Raw genomic sequence first — 21,721 nt, 5'->3', positions numbered from 1 at the left:
ATTCCTAAAACTTGGAAATTTTTTAGCTATAATGGAACAAAATAAAAACGTTGAGGGCTACAATTGAGACATTTTAGTCTAGGCCTGTTTTGATCATGACTAAATCACAAAAATGTGCCCTACATGACTAGATGACCACTGGAGACATTAAGGCAAAAGCCTTCCTTACTCCCCCAGTGGTCACTGACCCCTCTCTGACACCCCAAAATGTGAAAGAAACAGTACATACCAGCCTCTATGACAGTTTCAGATGTTATGGCCAGTCCTATTAGAATATCAACCAGGTCCCTGGAGTAGCCTAGTGGTTGGTGTAGTGGACTGTAGAGAAGGGGACCCAGGCCCATATCCCACTTTAACTGGTACACTTGTGGTGGAAAGCGTGAGCCCTCCAAACCCAGTAAAACCTATTGTACCCACATACGGGTGACAATTGCAGGCATAAGGGTTATTGTAGTGGTGTACAGTTGGGTACATTAGGTTATTGGTGGGTTTTGGAGGGCTAAGCATACACTATAAGAGGGAACCTGGAAACTTTTATCCGAATTGCACTGCAGTTCCCTCTAGGATGCCCCATAGCTCTGCTCGGATGTCTATGTGGCAAGTCTACCATGAATGCTGGTTCATATTACATCCAAAAAGATTGATTTTGTGTGTTTTTCACTTGTACTCTTTTTTTTTTTAATGATTCAAAAAGATAGATGAATCGAACACAACAATATCCATCAAATTACCACTAAAAAAAAAAAAGATAGATGTTTTCAGGTTCAAAAATGGCCATGTTCGCTAGTGTATTTCCACAAAATGTCTAATGTCAGATTAGGCTTCATATCGAAAATGCCCCTCAACGCATTCTGAAAGTTATGCATGCAAATATTGGTCCTTCATATACTCCACCCATCCTCCTCCCTTGTGAGCACCCTCTTGCTTTTAAATGATATGTAACTTGCATTCATCATTTATACAATAGTGCTACACATGCACCTAGCACTTTTAGGCCTTTAGGGAGTTGGTGCTTTTCTGGGTAAACTGTGCTGATATGCCTGCTTTCTCTTGACCTCCTGCTTACTTCCTTTTCTCTTTGTTTCTGCTTTCCTATTAATTATATGGTGTACCTTTTCTCTTCTATTAGTCTGTAAACTGTTTTGACATTTCATAAACCATAATTTTTAACTCCCAATACCCTGACCATGCCCAACCCCTAACCCACCCCCCAAAGAACTTACTTGGGGGTATTCCTAATAATCTAGTTGTTTGAGACAGGTGCAATTCCTTTATGTACCATCCCAGCATTGCCTTGGGTTCAAAATGGCAATGATGAGCCCTAATGGTTATATCATACAAGCACAATCATAGATACCTTTAAGATATTTGAAATTACAAAACTAATATTGTAATTTTGATGCAGGATCATGAATTGCACTTCATCAATAGAAAATAGTTATTAAGGAGAACTATAAATATTCTATTAAATACTACTTGCAGAAAATTTGATGCATAATGTATCTGTGTGGACTTTTCATAATAACACTACTAATCAAGATGTTCCAGTGTTTATTTATTTGTGACATTTATATCCCATATTATCCCAAACAAGTTGGAGTTCAATGTGGCTTACAATAAACAGTATAGAATACATAACAAAGAATAATGCATACAAAAATAATTTGTTGCATGAATCCAATTTTACAATACAGTATCATAAACATACTGGGATAACTATGGATGTTTACCATTTAGAAAATCTATTATGAATGAGAAATTATACATGAAGCAAAGAGAAAGTTAATGGTAAATAGAGTAATAACCAATTCAGGCAATAATTAGTTGGTGAGATATGGTTGTTCTTTGTGATAGTTTGTTTGAATAGGAACAATTTTAGGATTTTGCGGAATCTAGTATATTCCTATATATTTCTTATTTTGGGTGGTAAGGAGTTCCACCATTTGGTTCCTAGGTAAGTGAAGTCTGCATAGTGGACAATTTTGTAGATCACTTTTTTGCAACTTGGGAGGTGTAGTCTGAGATATTTTCTTGCCTCATATTTAGTGTTTCTTTGAGGTAAGTTTATAATTGGTACCATATAGTCTGGAACTGTGCCAGTTAGGATTTGAAATATAAAGGTACATAATTTTAAGGTGATTCTCGCTTTGATGGGAAGCCAATGTAATTTGATTAATAAAGGGGCGGCACTTTCAAAACAAACATTGGGGTCTATTTACCACAGTATGATAAATGTTAACCATGCAAATTAGCCTGCAGTATCAGTTACCTTGCAGGAATGACATCAAGTTCTAATTTGCATAATAATTGCTTACCGCAGTAAAGGGTGGGAAAGGGGTGGATACTGCTTGCAGTTAGCACATATAATGTTACTGTATGCTGTCACTGCTACAGATAGTGTGTGGTACAAGAGGAAGCATCAAATGCTCCCATACTATCGGTAGGCAATTAGGGCTGAATTCAGTAAATTTGCACTCAAGATTCTATGCTGAAAAAATCAGTGCAGATGTTCAGGGATGAGTGCCCTTTATAGAATAGTGCATAACACTGGGATTCGCGCCCAACTTTGGGTATGAGAATTTATACCAACTGAAATCTGATGTAAATCTTGGCGTGTAAGTTAGGCATAGATTCCCGGTATTGAAATACTGCATGCCTCTTTAGTGAATGCCCCTGGCATGCCCATGGTCCTCTCATGGCCATGCTTCCTTTTGAGTTGCGTCCTATAAGATTTTTGTGCAGATATTTATAGAATAGCACTTAGCAACATGAACATGAAAATAAAATATGTTGTCAATTAACACCAATAACTGATTGTTAGCACCCAATTATTAGCACTAATAGGATCATTAGCCAATTTAGTTGTGTGCATATCTCAGAATAGCGTGCAGTTTTATACATGAAAATTTGTGCACCATTTATATAATTTCCCCATTAGTACAAGTGATACTTGAAAAAATACTATCCTTCCTGCAGCATCTCCAACCTCTCAGCCACTATAGAATCCTAGCATTTGTCACTATTCTTGTAACTTTAGGCATGAGCGCTTAAACCAGTCAAATATCTTGTGTAAATGAGCAGGCCTAAATATTATAGTTGCACATATAAGTGCACGTATCTGCCCCCTTTACAGTTATGCCCTATTGAAATTAAGAGCTACCTTTCTAAAATAGCACCTGAATGCAGTCACACATGTAACTGCAAATTAGTGGCAACTAATGCCAATTAAGGCCCATTATTTTATATTTAATGCCTATTAGCACCTAAGATATTAACTATGTAAGGCACCTAACAGACACTATTCTATAAATTGTGCATGCAGTTTTGCATGCTAAACACGAAATTGCCCACTCAATAATATAGCATCCAATGGCTAGTAGTCAGATTCAGAACCCATGAGTGTAAGGTACTAGAATGAATCATGGCCGCCACCCCATGTCTGCTGCTATAAATAGAGTGGAGGGGATAATGTAGGAATGTAGAACAGTCACCAAAGGATAGTATTTGGAGATTTCATTGCTATAAATATTTATTTAAAGTATAATAATCTCAGATTTCTTAATTTTCCTAAACAATTTGCAGTTAATCCTTGAGATATGCTTAAAAATATATTAAAGAAATATTGGGGGTTGCTGAAGAATGTAGTCCACCTTTTTCACAAGTGTATTATTTGCCTAATAAACCAGTAATTAATCAGCAAGCTCAAGAAATCCAATCATTGCATGTTTCTGCTCTCTTAAGAGTCCTCAGATACTGATTTAGTTATTGTGTCAACTCTGGTGGCTACTGTGGTATGGGTGCCTGATAAAAAATTGGCTAATGATAATGTTCTTCAAAAATAAGGAGAATACTTTTTTGCGATTAAAAATTCAAATTTTTCTGGATGTTTCCAGAGACACCCAGAAGAGATGTCAGCAGTTCCTATTAATGAAGCCAGGTGTTCTTCAGCTGAGGGCTACTTTCTTTATACGTTATCCAAGTAAATGTGTAAACAGATACCAATCAGTTAACTATGTTTTTTTTATGAACCATCCCATCGTACTGCTTTCTTGTCAGCTAAATGGATCAATGGGGATCAATTTGTATCTAGTGCCTAGTGATTGGCTCTCTTTTCTTTGGTGAACAGGAATTCAGTGACATGTTAGGCCATCCACCTTTACTATTTTTCTTAAAATTAGAATTTCCATTGATTGTAATCTTGGATCCAAATATGTGGCCTTGATTATGATTGACATGATTTTTTTGTTACATTTGTACCCCATGCTTTCCCACTCATGGCAGGCTCAATGTGGCTTACATATTATATACAGGTACTTATTTGTACCTGGGGCAATGGAGCGTTAAGTGACTTGCCCAGAGTCACAAGGAGCTGCCTGTGCCTGAAGTGGGAATTGAACTCAGTTCTTCAGTTCCCCAGGACCAGAGTCCACCACCCTAAACCACTAGGCCACTCCTCCACTCCCCTTTTTTTGTCTTATTTGGCATTGAAATAACGTAATAATGTTAAATCACACTTTTCTCTTCAAGTATCTTCTTGCTTGATACATTTGAAATTACTAACAAATAAAAAAAAATATTTAAAGTAATGGTTTTATTCTGCATTGATGATGTAAGGGTGAATGAGCCCGTTTTAAATAATTGGTTTCAAATGAGCTAGAAATTCAAAGGCGTAGAAGGAACCTGCCACGATAACTGCATTACCCCAACACTTTCAAGCCAATAAAAAGGAACATAAAACAGAAAAAATATTGTAGTTTGTCCATGCCATACCTGTAGTTTTACAAGAAAACTTTGTCTTTTCATCACAAATACGGAGTGTTCCATTGCAGCCCTTCTCGTCGCTACCATCTTCACAATCTTTTTCACCATCGCAGCGCCAAAGTTCAGGAATACAATTCCAATCAGGATGACACTGAAATTCAGTTCCACTGCATCCCCCTGTCCGAGCAGTCGCTTCAACAGAACACAGCCAAGACAAATGCAGCATTAATAAAAAAAATTGACCTCAATAAATTACTTGTATCTTAATAGTAATGTACTGCAACAAAAAGGCTGGTACACATGTACCCTACTCTTCATCTTGTTTTCTCAATGGGGAATTTATTTAACTGGTATATACTATAGGAAAGACAGCAACAAAGACTGAAAACAATAGGGAAAAAATTATTAACAATTGTCTTTGTACAAAGCAGTGGTACTGATTCCGGTATGACAAATGTGACGAAGCTCATTCAATTCCTATGGGTTTCGTTGCATGTACCATGGCTTTGTAAAAGAAGCCCTCAGCTTGTTTTGTTTTCCAATAGGTATATTACATAGTAAGTGATGGCAGATAAAGACCTGAATGGTCCATTCAGTCTGCCCAACAGTCACATTCATTCTCAATTCTAGACTAAATCAACAATGAATGTGATATTATATACTTGATCATGACATTTCTTTGTTGTTTCTGGAACATAGACCATAGATGTTCGAACTGCTCCAATTACTGGAGTTGCCATCAAAGCCTATCTGAATCCATCTTGTCATTTGCAGGACACAGATCATAAAATCTTCCTGGCACTGTATTCATGTTCCAAATTACTGGAGTTTCTGTCAAAGCTCTCTCCAGCACATCCGAAACCAGATTGCTATATGTGGCACTCAGACCATATAAGCCAGCCCAGCACCAGCCTTAGTTGATTCAGTTAGAGTTGCCATCTAAGCACCACTTGATACTAAGAACATCCATGTAGAAATGCACACAGCAGGTTGACCTTTTTCAATGGAAAGGTAGATCTATAACAAAGAGTCCTAAGATGAAGGAGAAAAGGTGTGATGGGGCAATTCCGATTTGACATTTAAGTCGGACTTTGGATGTTTTGCACTAAATGTCCCAAATCTGAATAGCAAATATGGCCATTTTTGAAACCGTAAAACATCTTTTCTTTTCTTTTTTTCAAAAATACAATTTGTAACAAGGTTGTGTGTTCTGTGTGTTTATTTTTTCAAGCCATTTTTGGAAATGCCGATTTGGACGTTTTAAGAAGAAATCCATCCAAATGAAGCTTTATGTCACTTTTTGGACATTTTTTTCTCTTTTGAAAATTAGCCCCATAGATTTGGGAATTACACAGAGGTATTTCTTTGTGCAAAGGGTGTGAATGCATGGAGGTGGTAGAGTCAAGGACAGCATCTATGCGTTTCAAAAAAGAACAGGACAAGTACATAGGATCTCTTAGGGAGAAGAAGAAAATCTAAAGCTTGTTAGTTGTGCTGGTTGGGTATTGAACAGGCTGTATGATTATTATTGGGGTTTTTTGTTGTCATGTTCTACGTTTAATAATGTAAAAATCTGTATTTACAATGGATTCTTCTAGAATAGTCTATTGTTTGTTAAGAAATGTCTTTGCTATAAACAAAACAATTATAACCAAGCAAGGTCAGGCCGTGGTCAGTTTGCGCATTTTAAGATGATACAATCTCATTTATCTTGCAAATATTCAATTATGTAACATATGCAGTGTTTATAATGAAAGGCTGTGTAAATTCTAGTTCTATATACTTCACAATTAACTTAATGTGAGTGCTAATGTTGCAAAACATCAGTAACATTGTTTAATTGCACCATTTAAATACAATCAATGCTTAGTTTAAAGAACTGCAAAATCGTTTAAGTAATAAATTAAATGTACCTCAAACTGCTTCAGCAATACTATAAATGTGTCCTTGTTTCATCTTTCAATACAAGTAATGGTGAAAGCAGGCTTATTTCTAATAAAATATAAATGCAACCTAAGTTCATGCCAAGTCTCTATTTTTTCGCACGTGAGAACATGTGCATGAACTATGCTTTTAAGGATCTGTTTTAATTAGTTTAATGCTGAACCTATGAGTTTCATAAGTCTATCCTTTTTTGACATAGAGTTAGTATCTATATTTCTTGGTATTATCAGCATGACCTCCATTACCAAATCACTTAGAGTAGAACCGTATGTTTTTAATAAAACAGTGTCAACATAATAATGACTAAAATGAACTTGAAGATGAATATCATCATGTGTATCTCAGATTACCTTGTCTACCCTTGTCATTCTTTTGCAAATCAGAAATTATCAAGTTCAAAAATGGCATACTGCCAAAAGTGAATAAATCTACAGCTTTTGATCACCAGCAAACTGTTAATAACAATATACTCAAGCCAACATGTTTCCTCCAGCAGTCTAGTTGTAGCTCTAACCTCCAACTAGTTCAGTTCAGGTCCCCTTCACTCAGTCCGACCCAGGTCATAAATAATTTTTCCAACCCCTTTGTCATGGGGCCCACAACACACCTCACTCACAGTTCCAGTTCATCTACAGTTGAGCTTGGGAGTGTGTTAATTGTCTGGAATAGAGATCCAGGGTATTGAGCATTTAAGAGAGCCTTAACAGGGGGTACTTCTCTCAGTCCAAGTAGCAAACTTCCTCTCTCATATGCAAGAAATCCACTCTGTACTCCAGGGGGTTTAGTTAATGCAAAATAACTTTACCGGAACTTCTACAACCAGCAGTTAAATGCTTCTGTATTTATTTGTATTTTGTACACCTGAGACAATCAGTGATACTCTCAGCCACCTCACTTCACTCTGAGTATGTCAATGCTATAAATATGTGCATATGCTCCTGTCCTTTACCCATCCCGTTGTGCCAGCAATAAACCCATGGCTGCTCAGTTACTTCTGATACCAATCCAGCTCTTTGAGGCACAGACTCTTTAGGCTGTCCTTCTTCCAGCGATGCACCTCATAGGGCTGTACCCTGGCCTTGAACAGGCTTCCCTGCTCTGGTTCCTGCTTCCAGGCTGCATTCCCCTTGTCCACCTGAAGCTCTGTATCCTTCTCAGTTGCCACATAGGGGCAGTAACTACTCCTTTACTCAGCCTGCATTTATTTCTTTCACTCCAGCATCCCCCAATACTCCCAAGGGTCCTGGCGGGGGTATAGGAAACCCAAAGACCTTGTGTACCTCACTTCAATCCTTTTTATTATTTCCAACTCCACCCCTGCTGTAACTCACCACAGGGAACCACTTTCTCTCTGCAACTTCTCTTCCAACCCGTCCCATGGGCAGGCCTTCCCAGTGGCATAGCTACAGGGGGCCTCGGGGACCCAGGCCCCCCTTTCTGTCTCAGGCCCTCCCCCAACAATAGTGGCCAACCAAGTGGGTTTTTTTTTCTTGCTTCTTCAGGCTCCCTGCTCCTTGTTCCTACATCAAGCAACTAAGCTCTCCCTCCCTTCCTTCGGGTCCAGCCAGCTACATCTCTCCTTCCTGTTTCCAGCAGTAAGCCACGGCACAGGCAGCACTGAAAGCAGCTGCTTTTGGCTGCCCCAGTCAGTTCACTGCTTCATCCTGCCTTTTCAACTTCTTGTGAGTGGGAAGCAGCAAAACGGACTATAGCAGCTGGAAGCAGCTGTCTTCAGTGTTGCCCGCATGGCTCACTGCTCAAGGAGGTTTGAAAACAGGAGCAAGTCATCAAAAAGGTGAAGCCACGGAGGGCAATCTCTCTTTCCACTCTCCCGTGCAGCCATTATATCAATTCTAAGTACCCTCAAAATGAAGCAAACAAACCTATGAGCCGCTGCATCCACATTCTTGTTCTTGTTGGTACCATTTTTACTTGATCTCATCCATGTTGGTGCCATTTTTATTTGATCCCACTTATATTTTTCAGTTTGAGATTGAGGGAGAAATACCGGATGGTCAGACCGAGTGGGTTAGGTGAGTGGAGAGAGACATACGGGACTGTGAGTGGGGAGCAGAGAGGTAGACATGCTGAACTGGGGACAGTGAATAAGCAAGAGGGAAAAATAGCAGACTGACCATGGGGCAAAGGGGGTGCTCCTGGAAAAATTGGTAGGAAAGAACTGCACAGATTATCATACTTTATAGCTAATATTTCTCTTAGCATGCTCCTCTGTGACCAAGAACCAATCAGTAGGAAAAAAAAATTGCAAATATGAGGTTCGAAATCACAAAAAAAATTAATAAAAAAAACACAACTTCCATGCTTCCAGCCTAGGGCAATCTGCTAGAGCCAAGGAGAGAAAACTGAAAGTATGCCATGAACTCATACTATCAAGGGCAGCAGTGACTCCAGAACTAAAATATTTCTTCTTACTAGAACAATATAAACCATAAGTAATATTTTTATTAAAGCAGCACTTTGATTCAATAACATATTTTTCACACACACACACACAGAGGACCGGATTCTATAAACTGCATTCAAAACTGGGCACCAGAAAAGATCGGTGCCAAGCGTGATTCTGTACAGGGCATGTGCCCTTTATAGATTCATGTGTAGTGCCGATTCCTACACCGTAATTTTAGGTGCCAGATTTACGCTTGCTGAAACCTGATGTAAATGCTGGTGCTCAAGTTGAGCACGCTGAGCCAATATTCTGTAACAACGTGTGCAATTACTCAAAACACTTTTGACCCATACATGCCACTCCCATGGTCATGCCCCCTTTTGGGTTACGTGCTGTGGGATTTTGGGGGCCCTTTTACTAAGCCACATAAGCATCTATGTGCACCCAATGAGCACCAAAATGGAGTTATCACCCGACTACCACGTGGCTCTTGTAGTAATTTCATTTTTGGCACACGGCCAATACGCCATGTGCCATTTTCAGCAAAAAATTTTAAATGCCTTTTTTACAGGCATGCTAAAAAATTGATCGCTGCGCGCCCAAAACCCACGCCTATACTACCACAAACCATTTTTCAGCACCCCTTTGTAAAAGGAATCCTTGGTGCTTAACATTAAAAAATAGCATGCAGTTAGATGCGCACACAAATCCTAATTGCGTCAAATAAACATACCTATTTGGTTGCTAACACCTAGTTATTGATAGTTGATGGCTTGTTAAGCAGTTAAGTTGTACATGTATCTCGGCAGGGCACCATATATAGAATTCATGGTACACTGTTCAATCTTTTGAAATATGAGTGCATTTAGGGGTCCTTCTACTAAAGTTTGGTAAAATTTGTCTGTAAATAGGAGGTACATTAATTTTTAGCAGATCTCACACTGACAGCATTAGTGTACAACCTGCAAAAAAACTGACAAAAAATGGACTGAGTGTTGGAAAAGTGCTCTTCAATTACTTTCAGCAATATAGAAATAAACCTATCTTGTTCTCTTCCAGCATTCTGTAAAAAGGAATTGAAGATGTCAATGCTCCCTCTCTTTCAGAGTCACTGCTATAGTAAATGAATCTTGCCTTCATGAACAAAATGAAATTACATAGCTCAAAACTGACAAAAAAATAGACTGAGTTTTGGAAAAGTGATCTTCAATTGGTGATGTAAAGTTTTTAATAAAGGACATAAGTATGTAATGATTATAACACCCAGTGCATTTTTTCTAGTGAAAAAGGTGCTGGTACTCAAATGTCAGGCCACCCTTCAGGGGTGGGGTGATCACTGAGGGATCCACTTCACAATAGCCAGGCCCCCTGCAACCAGTCACAGAATCTATGACAAAACAGAATTGGTGTGTAGAGCCTGAGCTCTTTCATTAAAACTTGGGGACCATGGGTGAATTTTAGCAGACAATGGAAATGGTGCCGGTACTCAGTACCCCCTAAATAAAAACCCTGATAACACCCCACCCAGCCCCAATGTTGCCCTTCTCCCTGTACAGGATAAAATGTTAGGAAACCAACCCCATAGTTCTATCTCTTCATCGATGGGGCCTGGGCCAGCCCTCCTTCCACTGTTCTAGGACTCAAATGTACCAAAGGGGTCCTGGAGCAATTCAGAACCAATCCCTATTCACTCCTTTTCCACATAATGGCACCACTGATCCAAAGAGATAATTTTACAGTACAACTGCTAGAGGTCAAATTTCCAACTGAGGAATCATTCTCTTTGTTTTGCAAACTGACCCTTACCTGCAATACCATAAGGTTATCTCTAGGGGTCAGTAGTATGATTTCTTAGGAAGACAACTGCTGGGGAAGGAATATATGGATATTGCTTCTGCTCCATTGCTCCACAGACTACTTAGAATCAGTTAAGGTCCCAGGAGGGCAAGGGGAGACCAGGCCAGGTTGGACCAGGCCCCATTTATGAAAAGTCAGGGTTTGGGGGTAAGGACTTTTCGGGGTTTCCTAACAATTACTCCCATATCAAGTCCAGGGGTGGTTGATATAAGGTCTAAGTGGGGCATCAGGTTCACTGGGACACTAGGGCATAGAGATTCCTCCTATGAAAAGGATCCAGGGGGCCTCCAATTTTGGCTGTAGGGACTGTTCTTCTTGTTCTGCTGTCTTTACATGAGAAAATAAATACAGCAATTGAGCTACAATCATTTTTCTGCCAAAGAAAGAAAAAGAAAAAAAAGCAACCTTCAAAGCCTTTCTTTCATGCTCTTTTTCCACATATTTTTGCATTAATGAAATACTTTGCATGGTTTTGCATAACAGTAGCTGATTACACTACATTACATACATTCTTATATTCTGCAAATATCCAATTAGGTATTATGCAGATTACATATAAAGAGATCCAGCAATGTCTAGAGAAAAATAAGCAAAAAACAAATGTAACAAAATATAGCATTACAAAGCCATAAAATTGAAATAACCTATCAAACAGTTAAAATTTGCTTGAAAAAGTAGGTTTTCAATGCTTTCCTAAAATAAAATAAATTTGCAAAGCCCCGATGCATAATTTTGCAACATAAATCTTTTATAAAAAGTTTATTATTGAAAAGCACACTTTTGCAAAGTGACTTTACAGAGGTGCACTTTGTGTGAAAATAAATAAATAAAATTAACACAAATGTTTTTGCGTATTTCCAGATATTTATTTTACTATTTTTCATGAGATTTGCACTTTTGCAACCTCAATTTGCATTTTACTATAGAGTCCTAGGTGTTTTAACACAGTTCAGTAAAAAGTTTTAAAAATTAGTGAGGTAGATCTTGATTAAGTTGGGCTGTTTAATCTCATGAGTATATAACATCCGTAATATACCTTTTCTATAAAATTAAGCTGGAAGGGATTCTTTTCATTGGGGGGGGGGGGGGGGGGGTTGCAATTTTGAGTAATGTTCTCTCTAATTTTTGGCAGGCACATGTGTGTATGAAAAACATTTTACATGCAAGTTTTCAGCCTTAACTCGATGTGTATGGTATATCCTATGGAGCCCTTTTACTAAGCCATACACTATTTTTAGCACATGGATTTCCTGAATGCTGGGGCCACTTTTAGTGCGGCAGGAAATGGACACAATTTTGAGGTTTTATTCCATTAATGGCCATGTGCTAATTTCCCAATTAGCATATGGCCATTAGCACGGGTGCCCTTACCTCCACCTATTTACTAGGCAGAAGGGCTCCTATGCCAAACCTGTGCTAATCAGCAGCGCATGGTGATCTGCCAATTAGTGCAGGGCACACCTACTCTCCATTCCCAAACATGCTCCCATGCTAAAAAATATTTTAGCATGGGATTGGTGTGTGCTGATCCCAAAACTACCATGGGACACCTGAGCACATCCTGCAGTAGTGCATTTTAGCGTGAAATAATCACACATTATTTCTTACTGCCGCTTAGTAAAATGCCTGTTATGTTCCACAGTAGAGAAAGACAGAAAAAGTTTGTGTGTGCAGTTTCTAGGTGTGTATGCTCCCTTTCTGATCTACGTACATGCGCACAACGTAGAAAAACTCTGATTCTGAGTAAAAACTGTTATTGGCAATTACTTCATAGATATCGAGCAATGATATTAATTGACATTTTAAATCTTATAATTCAGTCTACAGATGCATTATCCCTCTTTTATGTGCGTTTTTAATGAATATTTGTAAGGACGGCTCATCACTTGGGGCGATCCTACTGTACTGAAATTGCTCATTTTAATACATTTGAATATTTCATCATCTTGAATTTGGCAGAAATTAACATGTCTCAAGTTCAGCTTCAGATCAGCTGCAGATTCCTAATGATGACACCAGGAGAGCAACTCTGCATTTAAGAAAAGAGAAAATAAATGTCTTAACATATTTTAATGAAGTATGAGTAGGAAGAACTTTTGCTTTTCTGATATATGCAGGGATTCAGAGGTTTTGCTTGTTTGTTTTTTTAAGCAAGATGTCAAAATCATTTACGTATAAATTTATTGAAGCCTTATTTGGAAACTACACAGGTAAAACCAGCAAGTACCTGGGGAAAATGCTCCATCCAACAAAATAGATTTTCAGCTTGCTAAAAGTGGACATGTAGTTTCAAAATTAACACACTTAAAGCTGAAATAAAAAGAAGCAGTTCCATGGGTGGAGATTGCCTGGGTAAGAATAGACACGTGTGTATTGGTGTTTTAAAAATGTATCATTTAGCAGACATGCATACTTTAAGCTTTCTTTTAAAACATTCTTAAATATGTACATTTTTCCTGTGGAGAACCACATAACTTTGCGCTCATTCTCAAAGAACTTAGATTTACAAAATTCCATAGGTTACTATGGGGCTGATTTTCAAAACAGAAAAAAACATCCAAATAGTGGCACAAAGTGGCAGATGGATGTTTTTCTTGCAAAAACATTAATTTTGCAAGAACACATTTTAAAGACGTTTTTCTATGCAGTTCATCTGCAGCGGGTCCAAATCATAAGAGGGCATGTTGGGGGTGGGGGGGGAGGGAGAGTTGTTGGGAGTGGGATTCAGGTGTTCCCCAAATTTTGCAGGATGACTCTTTCTTACAGGACTTGTGTGAGGACTCCAGGGGGACGAAGGGATTGATCACTTGTTTGTATTCATTTCAGCGTAGGCGGGTTCAGACCTCTGGTGACTATCGGGATCGCTGGCATCGGGAGCTGGGAGTGACATTGATGAATGAGGACTGGAATTCTATGGAACGTGCTTTGTCTAGAATTTCTATTTCTATCCCATTTAAGGAAAATGCATTAAAAGTTTTGTATAGATGGTATCTGATGCCTGTTCGCTTCATCATATGTTCTCGCAGGTGTCTTCACTGTGTTGGAGAGGGTGTAGGCAAGAGGGTACCATCGGACATCTTTGGTGGTCCTGTGTAAAAAGTTCGAGCCTTCTGGAAGTCTGTGCAGTATAGGCTCCAGAGGTGGCTCTCCAAGTCTAGAGTGGTCCCCTGAGTTTTTCATTTTTCCGAAGAAACCTCCTGGCCTGTCCACTTCTCAATCTCTGTTTGTACGACATGGTATGTTGGCGGCCAGGGTTACTTTGGCGGCTTCATGGAAGTCCCCGCAGGTGCCCTCAATTATTAAGTGGCTAAATAAACTTTGGTATATGTGTGAAATGGAGAGACTATGGGCTATACGTAATAAAACATTATCTAAATGGGAAGCAATCTGGCACCCTTTTATGATTAATTGTTCTTGTTAAAGCATATAACTAGGTGACATTCTGTTTTTTTTTCTCTTTTTCTCCCTAGGGGGTGTTGGGTGGGGGAGGGTTATTTACGACACTTGGTAGGAAGAATCATAAATTGTGAAGTATCTTGTGATTCATCTGTATTGGGGATTAATGTGCTCAGGGGTGTTATGACTGTTCCATGTACGATAACTTTATGTTACTGGCAAGTTGTTTAGTTGCCTTTGAGACTGCGGTGTTTGTATTGTGGTTTTTCTCCATATTTTCAATAAAATTTTCTTTCAATTAAAAAAATATATATTTTTTCTCACAAATTTAGGTGAACCAAATGCACTGCTGCTATATGATTTATAAGTTGCGTAAGTGCATCGTTCTGTGGTGTTTCAAATGAATGCTGAGAGATGGATAGTATAACGTTCTCCTCAAGTTAAGACATATGTTGAGATCTCAGACTACTTCTCTAGAGGTATTTTAAAATATTTTATTGATCCTGCCATATTTATGAGTTCCAGATCTGGCTGCAGAGGCATCTTAGAGACTTCTGAAACTGTAACTATGCTTGTGAAAAAACATTAAGCAGCTTCTATCCTTTGCCTGTATCTTATGAGCCAGTATGATAAATGAGTCTACGGAATATAATCCATTTCATGTATCTTATTATCAGTCTTACTTGTAGTTAAATTTAAAGAATGCTGCTGCATAAATGCACTTTGTTTTTTAATGATAGTGGACACACTTTTGGGGGGAATTCTGCTATTAATCTCACCACAGTATAATTTGGGGCTATTTCTATGAAATTATTTCACAGTTCTTTTGAGAATTATGAAGGGAGAATTAGTCTATAGGTTATAGAAATAAGAACCAACAAGCACGTTGTAAGGGAAACCTTTGTTGGATTAAAAATATATGACTGACAATGTTTTAAGAGTTCTTCTTTCTAAGTGGAGTGGAGGAGTGGCGTAGTGGTTAGAGCACCGGTACGCTGCTTGTATATACCAGGCTTGTCTAAGCTATGGCTCAAGGGCCAGAATCTGGACCACCAAGTGCTTTTTTCTGACCTTTGGAAGCTTGACAATTTTTGTGGTGCTTACTGCAGAATTTCTGCTCCCCCTCCGTGACTCAGCTCTCTACAAACTTGAGCCATAAGTGCCAGAAATTCAGATTGGTATACGGTTTCAAGACTTGGGAGATTAAAACCATGAGACCAACCCAAGCTTCTAGCACTATGCAGCTCATGCTTGCAGAGAGCTGTGTCATAGGGGCAAAGCAGGAATCCCACTGTTTTTTCTGTAGCAGAGGTATAACAGACTGGGTAAAAACTGTGTGTGTGTGTGTGGGGGGGGGGGGGGTACATGAGAGATAGAGAGAGACAGGGTGAAAACTGGAGAAGGGACAATGCACCATCGTATTTTGCCACTATTTGACTAAACATGTGGCAAAATATGATGCTGTGTGTTTTGGCTCTCCAAATGTGACACAACATAAAATGTAGCCCCTGATAGGAAAAGGTTGGACAAGCCTGGTGTACATTAGAGAATGGCAAAAGGTGATGTTGAGTAGACAGAGGTGTTGAGACAATATAAGTTGAAAATATTTGGGGTCAGGTAGCTTCCAAAGCCCTGTAACACCAATATTAGCAGTGGGGTAGATATTCAGCCCATGAGGGTCAGCATTTTTATAAACACTGATTGCTGTGTGCTGAACTAGACCCAGATCATCATTACCAGGTCATATTCTGGGTACTAGTGCTAAATATCTTGGTTATCTGGATGTCAGCTGATATTCAGTGCTGACACCCACCTAGCTGTCTTTAAAATGGCTGGATAGTTATTTGAGTGGTTCTACATAGCTGGACAGTTATTCGGGCACTGACACTGAATACTGGTGAAACTGAGATAACCTCTGGTTTCTGCCTCAACTCCATCCCTGGACTACCCAAGCAGTAATTGGAAAATGCTTCAGTAGTCTGTGCAGATACTCAGCGGCACTCTCCAGTTAACATAGTATCATAGTAAATGATGGCACATAAAGACCTGAATGGTCCATCCAGTCTGTCCAACAATCACACTAATTATCAAATCATGATTAAACCAAGAGTGAATGTGATATAAAATACTTGATCATTGTCTCTTTTTGGCATTTCTGGCTCATAGACCGTAAAAGTCTGCCTGGCCCTGTCCTTAGTTCTGACTACTGAAGTTGCTGTGCCAGACACTGACCATAGAAATCTGTCTGGCACTCACCTTACGTTCCAAATTACTGCAGTTTCCATCAAAGCCCTCTCCAGCCCATATGTGGGACCTAGACCGTAAAAGTTTGCCCAGCACTGGCCTTAGTTCTTCACAGCCGGAGTCATCATCTAAGCACCACTCAACATGCAAACACATATGCAACCATTTACGTTTTGATTTTTATACCATTCATTTACTAACCTATAAATGTACTCACTCTGCTGCTCCCCAGTATCTCTCCACACTTGTCCTTCCCTACACCCCTTCCTGTGCACTCCGCTCCATGGATAAATCCTTCTTATCTGTTCCCTTCTCCACTACTGCCAACTCCAGACTTCAAGCCTTCTGTCTCGCTGCACCCTATGCCTGGAATAAACTTCCTGAGCCCCTACGTCTTGCCCCGTCCTTGGCCACCATTAAATCTAGACTGAAAGCCCACCTCTTTAACATTGCTTTTGACTCGTAACCACTCGCCTCCACCTACCCTCCTCTCCTCCTTCCTGTACACATTAATTGATTTGATTTGCTTACTTTATTTTTTGTCTATTACATTGTAAGCTCTTTGAGCAGGGACTGTCTTTCTTCTATGTTTGTGCAGCGCTGCGTACACCTTGTAGCGCTATAGAAATGCTAAATAGTAGCAGTAGTAGTAGTAGTAGTACTAATTAGAGATTGCCTATGTTCATCCCACGCCTTTTTGAATTCCGTCACCATTTTTTTTCTCTACCACCTCCCTCAGGAGGACATTCCAGGCATCAACCACCCTCTCTGTGCAAAAGAATTTCCGGACATTACTTCTAAGGCTACAACCCCACAACTTCAATTCATGCCCTCTAGTTTTACCATTTCCCTTTCTCTGAATATGAGCTGCTGTGATGGTCAGAGCAATTGAACTGGGAAGGAGACTTTCCTGTTCAGTTAAGTAGATCTGAATATCAGCTGGAGTGTTTCCATGCAATGAGGGGTAGTTACAAAGCTGTGGTAAAACACTCAAACTAAGAATGTTGCCACTCACCCAAATGTCTGGCACAGCAACTTGTGTAGCTGGAACTTAAGGACAGGGACAGGCAAACTTCTATGGTCTATAACCCAGAAATGCCAAAAAGAGACAATGATCAAGTATTTTATATCACATTCATTCTTGGTTTAATCATGACTTGATAATGAGCGTGACTCTTTGGGCAGACTGGATGGAGCGTTTAGGTCTTTATGTGCCATCATTTACTATGTTACTATGCTAACTGGAGAGTACCGCCTAGTATCAGCACAGACCACTACATACCCTTTATTCATGCCAGAAAACAGCCAGGACCAGCATATGTATTTCAACATTGGAAAGTGGTTTTATGTATGGTCACACCATAAACCTTATTAACAACTAAATGAAGCTCATCATCTATTCTCAAGCAACACAACTCTTAGTGAAACGATTACTGGCTGTGGGTGACCCGGCCCCTTTAAGCGAGATACATCGCACTTAATACATGTGCTTGACAGGAAGAGACTATAAAAGTCAATCCTTCCTTCAACTGAACTGGTGGAGTTGCCATTGAATCACTACTCCCATTTGAGATTAACATGAACAATTACATCAATGTGACTCATACCATTTAAGTCCAAATCTTATTTCTACTTTTTCTGTTCTGTCCTGTCACTTTTATGGCCACCCGCCATATAAACTGGTGAAAACAATGAAAGATTATGTTTGTGCTTTGCTGACACAGCGTGTCCTGTTAAGACTTTTCTAAGATTGTGTCTTTTTAAAGACAGTGATCTTTTAACAAGCTTCGGCATTACTCCATTGATACGTTTACAAACAGGCCCCTGAGGTAGGCACTTTGCTGAAATACGGTGCCATGTCAGGTCCTTTCTTTGTAATATATTTTGAATTTGAATCCAGTCATCCTTCTGTTTTCTTTGGAAGAGCTTTGCTGGCTACACTACTCTCTCTTTTGCTGAAATCAATATTATACCATTCTACTTTTAATTCAACACAGGTAGCACCAAGAACAATCATGCTTTGAGCCAAAATTCAACATGTGCTGTGTACTTGGGCCCACCTGATCTCTTTATGATGCAACTTGGTAGGCCCCACCGACTGCGCTGGTGGGGAAAACAATAAGAAAAGAGCCAGGGAAGATAGAGATTACCAGACTGAAGTGTTACATGTGACGTCATGCTCCTGCCCAGTCAGTATTCAAGTAACAAAGCAGAAGGAAATCCCAGGAAAGGACATGCACAAGAATTTACTCCTCCATCACAAAACCAATGTCAAAATATACTGAAGAATATCTAACTTCATAACAACATAGAAACCAACAACAGAAAACCCCAAATAAAGGATATAACTTTACAGAACTGATGAGACAGTGAGGGCCTCTTGATTCATCTGCTGCACCTAAAGGTATGAAAATTATCAGGTAAGTCATAAGTTTTCATTCTTTTGCGTCAGCAGTAGATGAATCCAGAGACATGTGGGCTGTAAAAAAAGCATACCTGTTGCTCCAAAGGCCACATCAGTGTGAATTACTACATTCAAATGGTAATGTCTGGAAAAGGTGTGGAGCGACAACCAAGTCGCCGCTCTGCAAATGTCGGATAACAGGATCATCTGGACCTCTGCCCAAGAGGATGCAACTGCTCTAGTAGAATGCACCTGAAAATGACTCGGAACAGGTTTACTGTCCAATAAATATGCTGAAGCAATAGCTTCCTTGACCCTAGTGCACTAAAAACACTAGCACACCTTTGTAAAAGGACACCTATATAAAAGGTTAATGTATCACTAGTAATACAAGTAGTAGTATAATTAGTGTGGAAACACTGGAATTTGATTAGGGATATTGTATTGAGTACACAAGCTTTGAACTCCTGAGTCCATCATAACAGTGGACTGATAATAGCCTAGTGCACCACAGATTCTCACTGAAGCAAAAACTAGACTGTAATGGTGGCTGAAAGCATAACTCTAACTGGCCAAGGGGCCCTTTTACTAAGCTGCGATAGGGCCTATGTGTGTGCGGCGTGCACCAAAATGAGACTACCATCAGGCTAGCACGCACCCCTGGTGGCAATTTTGGATTTGACGTGCGCTCATTCCGACAATAGAAATGTTTTATTTTCTACAACATGCAGTGTTTCTGGCAGTAATCAGCAGTTGGCGCATGCCAAATGGTTACCGTGTCTGTAGCACAAGAGTCCTTACTGCTAAATCAATGGGTGGCAGTAAATAGGTACGCACTAGTTTTAAGTTTAGCACATGCTCATTTCCTGGCCCATTAAAAAAATGCATTTTTACCCAGTTGTGGTAAAAATGGCCCATCGTGTACTAAAAACACACACTCACACTACTGCAGGCCACTTTTTACCGCAGCTTAGTAAAAAGACCCCCAAATCTGCAGTGCAAAAGAAGAAAACATTTTGCTATTGCAGTTTAATGATATAGGTGTTCAATACAGACTGCAAAATTCAGCTTGCATGAAAGGTTCATATGGGAAGACAAGAACCTCAGAAAAGCTGGAGTGCATAGAGAAATGTTTCAAGGTGGAGCTCAACAAGTGACATATGTCCTGATGTCCTCTGCTGACTACATGGCCTGACTTGTAATGCTTTTCCATTTCTTTCTAACATAAAATGATAGCACTTTCTAGAAAAGAGGTCATAGCTGTACATGTTTAGTTCTTATCATCTTGAATAAATATTGCTATTGAGACTGACAGTTTGCCTCCTATAAATAAGGAAGGCCTGAAGGCCATTTGGAACTCATTAAACAGAAGTCGGTGAACTGATGCTATACCCAGATGTTTTTACTTATTCTGCTTTATTTTTGGACAAATATCTCTATGAGAGAAAACATCCATCTCACTTTGTCTGTGGGCAAATGTCTTATGAGCTTCGGCATAATAACTCACAATGAGTATCACTTTGTGATTCTTTTTTAAAGGTATTAATGAACTGTTCATTTTTCTATTAAATAGTTCAAACAAAAAAAAAACCCACAAATAACTTGAATCCAGAAACAGGTTAAGAAAAGAAGTAATTAACAAAGTATAAATCACATTCTTTCCCAAAGAGGAAGCAGGAAGGCAATTCTCATACAATGTCTCTATTTATTTATTTGGATTTTGCTTACAACTTTTTCAGTTGTAGCTCAAGGTGGGTTACATTCAGGTACCCTAGGCTCACAATCTAAGTTTGTACCTGACGCAATGGAGGGTTAAGTGACTTGCCCAAAATCACAAGGAGCAGCAGTGGGATTTGAACCAGCCACCTCTGGATTTCAAGACTGGTGTTCTAAACACTAGACCATTCCTCTACTCCACTAGCCCATAATAAGGAGAGATCCCTAAAGAAATCAGGAGCCAATATGAAAAATGTAGCAATACATAAGATGGCAAGCATAGAATTAGAGGCTGACAGAATTTTGGTTTTGGTTTTGATTATGGCACCAAAAATGTTCCAAAATCCTTTTTCTGCCCGGTTTCAGTATCGGTTGAAGGCTAGGGCCACGGTTTCACTTTTAGTTTCAGCCGAAACTGACCATGTTTTTGGTGGAAGCAGAAAATTTGTGCTTTGTCCTGTTTATTTCCCTCCCTCCCTCCCTCCCCCCTCCACTCTGAACAGGAGTTGCGCCCACCCCATACCTGTAGATGTTTCCCTCAGGCCTAGGGATATAATCAGTGCAGGAGTGATCCCCAGTCACTCCTGCCTATGCTGGCTGTGCTCTCAAAATGACTGCCATGATCTTTAGAGGCAATCTCATGAGACTGCCACCAGAGGTCATGGCAGGTATTTTGAGAATAGAGCTGACATGGGCAAGAGTAACTGGGAATCATTCTTGCCCTCAGGGCCGGTCTTAGCAAGTGCGGGGCCCTATGCAGACCAATTTGGTGGGGCCCCATCCTAGCCCCACCCCCACTCTGGCCCCGCCCCCACCCTAGCTCCACCCCATCAAACCAGAGAGGCAAGTAGCCACATCAGTTACTAAATAGTTTGAACTGATTGTACCTACTTTATATCAGATTTTGCTACTTCATGATTTCCATTCTCAGATTTTAGTTTAGTAATCTTTTCTTCCTGTGATTGCAATCTAGCCTCCAAATGATTAATTCG

At 39.6% G+C, this 21,721-nt stretch overlaps 1 protein-coding gene across 1 annotated transcript in view; it reads right to left on the bottom strand.

Annotated features, from left to right (window-relative positions):
* Positions 1-21,721, bottom strand: part of LRP1B (LDL receptor related protein 1B) — a 1,639,960-nt gene that overhangs the window by 876,719 nt on the left and 741,520 nt on the right. The window contains 1 exon segment of the mRNA XM_030210865.1: positions 4,771-4,953. Coding sequence (XP_030066725.1) covers positions 4,771-4,953 — 183 coding nt within the window.

The sequence above is a fragment of the Microcaecilia unicolor genome, chromosome 7 (assembly GCF_901765095.1).
Source record: "Microcaecilia unicolor chromosome 7, aMicUni1.1, whole genome shotgun sequence".
NCBI classification, from domain to species: Eukaryota; Metazoa; Chordata; class Amphibia; order Gymnophiona; family Siphonopidae; genus Microcaecilia; species Microcaecilia unicolor.
Note: the sequence above shows the minus strand (reverse complement) of the source record. Positions and strands in the feature narration are given on the sequence as shown.